This window comes from Hypanus sabinus, chromosome 8, assembly GCF_030144855.1.
Source record: "Hypanus sabinus isolate sHypSab1 chromosome 8, sHypSab1.hap1, whole genome shotgun sequence".
Taxonomy (NCBI): Eukaryota; Metazoa; Chordata; class Chondrichthyes; order Myliobatiformes; family Dasyatidae; genus Hypanus; species Hypanus sabinus.
This window is the reverse complement of record NC_082713.1, coordinates 77,411,851-77,421,441: the sequence shown is the minus strand read 5'-3', so window position 1 is coordinate 77,421,441 and position 9,591 is coordinate 77,411,851. Positions and strand designations below refer to the sequence as shown.

The 9,591-nt window shown below is 44.2% G+C and overlaps 1 protein-coding gene across 3 annotated transcripts; it reads left to right on the top strand.

Moving 5' to 3' along the window:
- Positions 1 to 2,391: 2,391 nt before the first annotated feature.
- LOC132398246 (interferon-gamma-inducible GTPase 10-like) lies at positions 2,392 to 9,324 on the top strand. Of its 3 annotated transcripts, none has more exons than XR_009513593.1 (3): positions 2,392 to 2,781; positions 7,295 to 9,091; positions 9,187 to 9,324. XR_009513593.1 is itself a non-coding variant. In XM_059977385.1 (3 exons), the coding sequence occupies exons 2-3, from the start codon at positions 2,744 to 2,746 to the stop codon at positions 8,499 to 8,501; spliced, it is 1,245 nt and encodes a 414-aa protein (XP_059833368.1). In that variant the 5' UTR covers positions 2,392 to 2,559; positions 2,645 to 2,743; the 3' UTR covers positions 8,502 to 9,313. The 3 variants fall into 3 exon arrangements, 2 of the variants coding, with proteins under 2 accessions (XP_059833368.1, XP_059833369.1); XM_059977385.1 differs by having other exon boundaries at positions 2,392 to 2,559; positions 2,645 to 2,781; positions 7,295 to 9,313; XM_059977386.1 differs by lacking the exon at positions 2,392 to 2,781 and adding an exon at positions 2,794 to 3,963 and having other exon boundaries at positions 7,295 to 9,313.
- The last annotated feature ends 267 nt before the right edge of the window (positions 9,325 to 9,591 follow it).

Genomic DNA, 9,591 nt, shown 5'->3' with positions numbered 1-9,591 from the left:
GCCAGGCAGCATCCATGGAAAAGAGGAAACAGTCAACGTTTCAGGCCGAGACCCTTCAGCAGGGAACGGATGGGCAGAAGTCAGAGTAAGAAAATGGGGGTGGGGAAGAAGATGTACAAGGTGACAGGTGAAACTGGGTGAGCGCATTGGCTAAAGCAAAGAGCTGGGAAGCTGATAGGTGATAGAGGGAAAAGGCAGCAGAAGGGGGCATCTGATAGAAAAGGGTAGAAGAGCATGGAGGAAAGGGAATGGGGAGGAGCGCCAGAGAAAGGTGATGGGCAGGTAAAGAGATAAGGTGAGAGATGGAAACAGGAATGGGGAATAGTGAAGGGAGGGGCAATTACCAGAAGTTCAAGAAGTTGATGTTCATGCAATCAGTTTGGAAGCTACTCAGATAGAATATAAAGTGTCGTTCCTCCAACCTGAGTGTAGCCTCATCATGGCAGTAGAGGAGACCATAGACTGACATATCGGAATGGAAATGGGAAGTGGAATTGAAATGGGTGGCTACAGGGAGATCCCGATAGTTCTAGCAGATGGAGCGTAGGTGCTTGGTGAAGTAGTCTCCCAATCTGTGTCAGGTCTCCTATATATATATATATAGGAGGCTATGCAGGGAACAACAGAGAGATAACCCCAACAAACTCGCAGACAAAGCATGGCATCACTTGGAAGGACTGCTTGGGCCCTGAATGGCAGTGAGGGAGCAGGTAAAGGGATGGGTGTAGCACTTGTTCACTTGCAAAATAGCAAACTTAATCTCTTTGTTACATTCTGGTATCATGCTAACTGGCAGTCTAAAAGGCACAAACTGATCACAACTGGAATTGAATCAAATTGGGTTTTCCTAAGGAAATACAGAAGCAAATTAAACTTAGCTTCACTTAAAATCTCATGGGGGCTTTGGATAAACTTTTTGTGACAAAAATACTTGTTGCCACAATTTTGCTTGATAGAAACATTTTGAATGCTTCAAATTGCTCACCAAAGTTTAAATTCAGAATGGCCAATGCTCAGTATATGAAAATCTTGTGCTCAGTGGCTTCTAATGAAATCCTACATGGGAAGAGTTACAGAGTACACAATTGTGACATGGAATGGAATCCAGTTATTGGAATAAAGGCAAGGAGTCTTTACCAGTGATGAGTAGAGTGCATCAACAAAGGCTGTTTAAGCTCCTGCTATTCGCAGTCTACATCAGTGATTTGCCAGATGAGATTAAGTGTCACATCTGTACGTTTGCTGGTGCAATACATTTGTGGAAATGCACGTTGGGGAGGGAGTGTAGCTTGGCTTCATTATGATATGGACAAGATTAGTGAGAGAGTGATGAGATGGTGGATGAAAAATATAAGGTTAACCACTTTAGTGTATAAAGCAGAAAAGCAGGGCTGTGCTGAGATGGGAGAGATTAGGTAATATTGGTTTCCAAAGGGACCTGGGTGTGCTTTTACATACATTGCCAAAAGGCAACTTACAGAGAATGAGAAAGGAAAATACTACACCATCACAGCAGAAGTGATATACTGTAATCTTACAGGACCTCAGTATGCTACTGTGCAAGCCTTTAGGCCTCCTTTGAAAAAAATATGCTTGTTATAAAGGGAGTGCGTCGAACTGGTTCCAAGCATGGCGGGTTTGTCAGATGAACTGAGATAGAGTAGGCCAGGCCTTCAAACTCAAAAACGTGAAAAAATGACTGGAAAACCCGTTGAAATATATAACCCTCAGATGGGATCACTGGGAAAAACTGTTCTCTGAGTATGAGATTGTTCATTAAAGATGGAGAAGAATAGGTGGTTTTTTAGAGCAGTTTCTGGTTGAATAAACAAGGGAAAAGGTAGTTTCCAATTTGGGTGTTGTGTATTGAAGTAGATTTTATGAAGGGTCTGAAGGTAAGGAAATCTGAGGAGGAGGTGATCTTAAGATGATAAAATTCACCCTCCAGTTTGAGAGGGAGAAGCTAACATCAGAAGACAGAGGATCAGTTTATCCAAAGAAGAGGAAAGATTCTAAAGGGAGGATGCGGACACTGCGGCTGACAAAGGAAGTCAAAGGCAGAATAAATGCAAAAGAGAGGGCACATAATATAGCAAAAATTTGTTTTAATCCTGAGGGTTGATAAGCTTTTGAAAAGCAACAGAAGGCAAATAACAAAGCAATAAGAAAAGATGAAATATGGTTAAACTGGCCAGTAATATAAAGGGGAATGCCAAATTGTTTACAGATATATAAAGAATAAACAATAAGCAATTTTGGATATCTGATCGTGGGAAAATGACGCTGGAGAGGTAGTAATGTGGGACAAAGAAATGGTGAATGAACTTAATCAGCATGATGTGTTCGTCTGCACTGTGGAAGACGTGAGCAGTCCTGCCTTTAATCCGTCCTCAATGTCTTCCTCTTTCAGGTTCCTGCCTTGTCACTTAGATCACAGCTCCCCTTTTGATGTTTGGTCTGAACAACTAAACCTCTTGATCTTATCTTGACCTTTATACATTGAATTACTGCCACGTGATCGTTTGATTATATATTTGAGTACAGGTGTAACTAGAAAGGGTAAGAGTGCGTGCAGTTGCAGAGCTCACGGACTTCTCGGAAAAGTTTTTTTGTCGTTTGTTTTCATTTTCATTTTCATTTTCAGTTGCGCTGTAACATTGGACGTCCCTGCAGTGTCGAATCCGGCAGGAAAACACCTAATTACAAGAATTCCCTGTGCAAATCCTTTCGGAACCCCAACAGAATGGAATTCTGTGAGCTGGGAAGTTGCCAGATAACAAGGTGAGTGTCTCTGCTCCCGCTCCTGCCTCGCAGTTCGGACCGCTTCGGTTCTGTGGGTTGATTCGGTGACAAGTTAAATTCCCTTCGCTCTCTGACTGAATGCAGTTTGGGAGATCGGACCAAATGCGTGTGGTTCACAGTTCCCGAACAATAGGGGGCACAGAGAACGGAGAACGAGAAGCCTGTGACGAGTGTCGACCCGCCAGGAGAGGTTTCCTTTCTGATATGTTGACGGGCAATGTTCCGTTTGTCCGGGGAACTGAACCGTACGGATGTGGCTCCGCCAGGAGGGACTGTAAACAGTGTGACAGCAGGTGCAAATCACCAATCCACGTCAACAGGGCCGCAGACAGAAAGCTATTGACTGCTCTCTGAAGGGCCGGGCTTTTAATTTGAAAGGTTCAAGTCCAATTTGGAAGTTTAGATTCTTGTGATGAAATAAACTGGGAAAGTAAACCAATGAAAATCAATAACGAGGTCTGTGGAATTGCTGTTGCCGTCCCTCAGCTGCTTAGTGCCTCCAGCATTTTGTGTGGTAATGCGGAATGTAGTAAAACCCCTCTGGCTGACTGAGTGCCACCCCCACCCCTCATCCTACCCGTGGCTTCAGTCTCAGAACAACGATTTTAACCCTTGACTGCCCTCTGTTCTGACCGAGTTGATTGCGGAATTGATTGTGGACTTCGGGAAGGGGAAATCTAGGGAACATACACCAGTCCTAACTGAGGGAACAGTAGTGGAAGGGGCAAGCAGTTTCAAATTCCTGGGCCCAACATGCTGATGCAATTACAAAGAAGACACGTCAACGACTATATTTCGCGAGGAATTTGAGATTTGGTATGTAACCAAAGACACTCGGAAATTCTAACTGACTGCATCACCTTCTGGTCTGGAGGGGCCACTGCACAGCATCAGAACAAATTGGAGCGGGGTGCAAACCCAGCCAACTTCAATATGGGCACTAGCCTCGCCAGCAAACAAAAATCTTCAAAAGGCAAATGTCCCTCTGCATGTCACCTTGGCTGAACAGAGGAGCACTTTTAGTAACAGACCAAGACAACTGTGCTGCTCCAAAGAGGTCATTCTTTGGACCTGAGCATATTCTTACCTTGGCTATTAGGCTCTAGAATGAGTCAACCTATAGCTGGGGAAGTGATGACTCCTCCTGTTAGACTGTTTAAGGTAACTTATTTTTTACTCTTTCTTACTTATAACCATATAACAATCACAGCACGGAAACAGGCCATCTCGGCCCTCCTAGTCCGTGCTGAACTCTTAATCTCACCTAGTCCCATCTACCCGCACTCAGCCCATAACCCTCCACTCCTTTCCTGTCCATATACCTATCCAATTTTACCTTAAATGACACAACTGAACCGGCCTCTACTACTTCTACAGGAAGCTCATTCCACACAGCTATCACTCTCTGAGTAAAGAAATACCCCCTCGTGTTTCCCTTAAACTTTTGCCCCCTAACTCTCAAATCATGTCCTCTCCTTTGAATCTCCCCTACTCTCAATGGAAACAGCCTATTCACGTCAACTCTATCTATCCCTCTCAAAATTTTAAATACCTCGATCAAATCCCCCCTCAACCTTCTACGCTCCAATGAATAGAGACCTAACTTGTTCAACCTTTCTCTGTAACTTAAGTGCTGAAACCCAGGTAACATCCTAGTAAATCATCTCTGCACTCTCTCTAATTTATTGATATCTTTCCTATAATTCAGTGACCAGAACTGTACACAATATTCCAAATTTGGCCTTACCAATGCCTTGTACAATTTTAACATTACATCCCAACTTCTGTACTCAATGCTTTGATTTATAAAGGCCAGCATTCCAAAAGCCTTCTTCACCACCCTATCTACATGAGACTCCACCTTCAGGGAACTATGCACTGTTATTCCTAGATCTCTCTGTTCCACTGCATTCCTCAATGCCCTACCATTTACCCTGTATGTTCTATTTGGATTATTCCTGCCAAAATGTAGAATCTCACACTTCCCAGCATTAAACTCCATCTGCCAACGTTCAGCCCATTCTTCTAACTGGCATAAATCTCCCTGCAAGCTTTGAAAACCCACCTCATTATCCACAACACCTCTTACCTTAGTATCATTGGCATACTTACTAATCCAATTTACCACCCCATCATCCAAATCATTTATGTATATTACAAACAACATTGGGCCCAAAACAGATCCCTGAGGCACCCCGCTGGTCACCGGCCTCCATCCCGATAAACAATTATCCACCACTACTCTCTGGCATCTCCCATCTAGCCACTGTTGAATCCATTTTATTACTCCAGCATTAATACCTAACAACTGAACCTTCTTAACAAACCTTCCATGTGGAACTTTGTCAAAGGCCTTGCTGAAGTCCATATAGACTACATCCACTGCCTTACCCTCGTCAACATTCCTCGTAACTTCTTCAAAAAATTCAATAAGGTTTGTCAAACATGACCTTCCACGCACAAATCCATGCTGGCTACTCCTAATCAGATCCTGTCTATCCAGATAATTATTAATACTATCTCTAAGAATACTTTCCATTAATTTACCCACCACTGATGTCAAACTGACAGGTCTATAATTGCTAGGCTTACTTCTAGAACCCTTTTTAAACAATGGAACCACATGGGCAATACGCCAATCCTCCGCACCATCCCTGTTTCTAACGACATCTTAAAAATCTCCGTCAGAGCTCCTGCTATCTCTGCACAAACTTCCCTCAAGGTCCTGGGGAATATCCTGTCAGGACCCGAAGATTTACCTACTTTTAAATTTCTTAAAAGCGCCAGTACTTCCACCTCTTTAATTGTCATAGGTTCCATAACTTCCTTACTTGTTTCCCACACCTTACACAATTCAATATCCTTCTCCTTAGTGAATAACGAAGAGAAGAAATCGTTCAAAATCTCTCCCATCTCCCTCGGCTCCACTTCTCTTGTAATTACTTCTCTTGTAATATTTGTTTATCTGTGCACTTGTAATGTTACTGCAACACTATATATAAGACAACAAATTTCACCACGTATGTCAGTGATATTAAAACTAGTTCTGATTCTGATTCTTAAGTCATTTCAGTTGGCAAGCAGAAAGGGACACCGAGCGCCGGGCGTGGGCAGAGTGAAGGAGTATGCTGTCTATGGGCTAGAGAAAGTCACATGACTTGGCTAAGGAAGAACCCTTTCTGAATGAGGAAAATAAGGGGGCTCATGTGGGAATTCAGAGCTCCACAGATATAAATGTCATAAACTGGTGCGAAGAGACTCGGTGACTAAAGGGTGGGTGCTCTTATAACCTGAATCAGGGAGAAGTTGTTAAACCAAGCTACATGTTGGGGACCCTCCCCAGGGTGGAGACTTTGCCTTTTGAGGGATTAGTTCTGCAGTGTTGAGGCTTTATCTCCAGATAACAAGAGTTAAATTATGAGGGTTTACACCAAACTCTTTGTACTCAATTGTACATAAACTGGCTTGCACAGCTTTCAAATAATCCACTGATCTGCAGGTCTTTGGGATTGTGGGAGGAAACCAGAGGACAGGGACGAAGCCCACACGGTCAGAGGAAGAATGTGCAATTCCCTTCCCGGACAGAGCCAGAACCTTTCCAAGCACCGTGACAATGTGGGGCATCTGATAGCAGGTTGCCAAGGGCAACACCAGATGTCGGGCTGGCTAGATGGAGGGGAGAGGGAAGGAGAATTAACCAAGAACGTACATGTCCAGTGCTCACAATATGAGGGATTGAGCCCATGTAAGCAAGACAGAAGCAGGTTTGCTGCTGACTATCTGTGGTCTTGTGTTCACGGGGCCCAAAAGCACAAGTGATGCCAAAACCAGTTTTCACACAGTCTGATATCACCCTGCTTACCAGACAGGTCTGTGGGTACCTTCACTTCACGTAGAGTCATTTCTTACATGAAGAATTTCTCCCACATTGTGTCCGGCCATTGTTGTCAACGGGCTGTGAAAATCAGTGAGCATGTTTCTTTCTCTGTATCACTTTCGCCAATCACCTTTCTAGCTCTTAGCTTCATCCCACCCCCTCCGGTCTACTCCTATCATTTTGCATTTCCCCCTTCCCCCTCTACTTTCAAATCCCTTACTATCTTTCCTTTTGGTTAGTCCTGACGAAGGGTCTCGGCCCGAAACGTCGACACCGCTTCTCCCTATAGATGCTGCCTGGCCTGCTGTGTTCTACCAGCATTTTGTGTGTGTTGTTGTTTGAATTTCCAGCATCTGCAGATTTCCTCGTGTTAGCATGTTTCTTTTCTTGTTTTCATCAGAGTCTGTGCCCCTGATAGAAATTCCCACTGTTAATGAAGCCCTCTGTTTCATCCCATGGCAATTAGACTGTCTCCTTAAAATCCACACTCGTTCGCGCATTTTATTAAGCTTCTCCTGTGCAGTGATACAAGAAATTAAGACACAGGCCTGAGAAGGGAATGACTCAAATGTCCCCAGGGCCAAGGTGATATTTGCTAATTTATTTTCCTTTCAGGGACAAAATGAACTCTTCAGTCCTTTACAAGTTCTTCGGAGCTGAGGAGGTGAGAAGCCTACAGTCCATGTACAGTAAAGGTGATGTGGTAACGGTGATCCTCGAACTGAAGCGGAAGGCAGAAGATTTAACCGGTGTGAAGATCAAAATTGCTGTGCTGGGTGATGTGGGCTCCGGGAAATCCACCTTCATCAACGCCATGAGGGATGTTCGGAGTGACGATCCGGGAGCTGCTCCAACTGGGAATGATGAAGCCAGCACGGTGCCAACCAGATATCGTTATCCATCCCTGCCAGATGTTCAACTCTGGGATCTCCCAGGATTAAACTCCTTTGGTTTTGAACTGAACCGTTACCTGAAACAAGTGGATTTTGTAAGCTATGACTTCTACATCATTGTGTCTCAGGCACGATTCAGAGAGTGTGACGGTGAGCTATCCAAAAGGATTCAAGAACAACAGAAGGAGTTCTACTACATTCGGTCCAAAATTGACAATGACGCCTTTTCCATGCAGATGCAAGGCGTTGACTTCAGTCAAGGGCAGATGCAAATCATCCAGGACTGTGTTAAAAACTTTCAAAATGTCGGAGTCAAACCACCAGCCATTTTCCTGATCTCTAGTTTCGATGTGAAAGAATATGATTTTCCAAAATTAAAGTCTACCCTTGCCACTGACCTTGAGAGCATAAGATCTAATACCTTTTCACGCGCAATTCCAGAGATGATGCTGGGAATTCAACAATCCAAATACAGGCCAATAATGTGGGTGATCGTGCTGTTGGCCTTCCTGTCTGGGGCCTTGGGCATAATCCAAGCCCCAGCCATGCCTTTCCTCACTGCCATTGCCTGTACTGCTGCAGGGTGGATGTACCTTCGATGGCAACTGGATGTTAGTGACCGTGTGCTATGGAACTTGTCCGGCAGAGTCAACAAGCCAGCATCACTTCTGAAAGCTGAAATGGAACGTCGACCGCCTTTCCTGTTGCTTCGATTTGCCCCTAAGGTGCTGTCGCTCATCCTCATTGTGGTCTGTATGATAGCTATCTTCACAGACGGCCACCATTCAGTGACAGTCTCTGTCTTTGGGGCAATGTCCTCATCTGTCTTTACCTTTCTGGTGCTAAAGGATTCACTGGATGACCGGTTGCTATCTCAGCAAACCCTCGCCAAGACTGCACTTCAGCAGGAAGGTGATGACCACATTTAGGTCGCACAGCTTTCAAAGTTCAACTTGATCCCAATGTCATGGTTAAACTGATTTGTTTATTTGGGGGTCACATTCATTTTTGACAGAGGGCCATCTGAAACATTCATTCTTTATGCATCAGAAAAAAATAAACATATAAATATCTAAATGTAAACTTTTAATCAAGCTTTGCATTTTGCTTTTGGTAGCTGTTACCTGCTGCTCCATGATGCTGGAAATTCTCTTCTTGAATCACTGTTGCAATAATTGATGAAAATAAATGGTTTGAGTTAACATAAATTTGATTAATTCTGAGCACTCCAAATCATCCAGGATGCTGAAAGCATCAGAGAAAGGGGTTCAGCCCGGCTGTCACTCGTAAGGTGGGCTGCAGGTAGTCAGTGACCACCACAAAAGATCAAGAGGATAGACAGATAATGCAGGATTCTCTGTGGCTAATTACAGTGAAAACCAGTAACCATTTGGGACGGTCTTTGGGGATGAGAGTTCAGAAAAAAGCAGCAGCCATGCCTGTGGCACCTGGACTGTATCTGAAGCTCAGCGGGTAAAGGTGAAGGCAAATAGGATTATAGTGATAGGAGACTCGAAAGGTAAGTGGAGGTAAGCTCAAAAAGTTCAATGTTCAAATACATTTGTTATCAAGGTACATATAAATTATACAACCTTGAGATTCATCTGCTTACAGGCACTCCTGGAACAAGAAACCCAAAATAACCCATTTTAAAAAAGACCAACAAACACAGAGAGGATAAAGAACAAATTGTGCAAACAATGAAAGCAAACAACAGCATTCAGAATGAAAATGAGTCCATAGACACGAAGCCCGGAGCAGACCCACAGCCTCAGCCTCAGTTCATCACACGGTGGGGCAAATCGTCACAGAGCTTGCAGACACGAAGCCCGGAGCAGACCCACAGCCTCAGCCTCAGTTCATCACACGGTGGGGCAAATCGTCACAGAGCTTGCAGACACGAAGCCCGGGGCAGACCCACAACCTCAGTTCATCACACAGTGGGGCAAATCGTCACAGAGCTTGCAGACACGAAGCCCGGAGCAGACCCACAGCCTCAGCCTCAGTTCATCACACGGT

Bases quoted from the DNA above. Each gene is read 5' to 3' on its own strand.
- LOC132398246 (XM_059977385.1), top strand. From the start codon at position 2,744: ATGGAATTCTGTGAGCTGGGAAGTTGCCAGATAACAAG. The intron at 2,782-7,294 runs GTGAGTGTCTCT...TTTTCCTTTCAG, and splicing joins GGAAGTTGCCAGATAACAAG to GGACAAAATGAACTCTTCAG.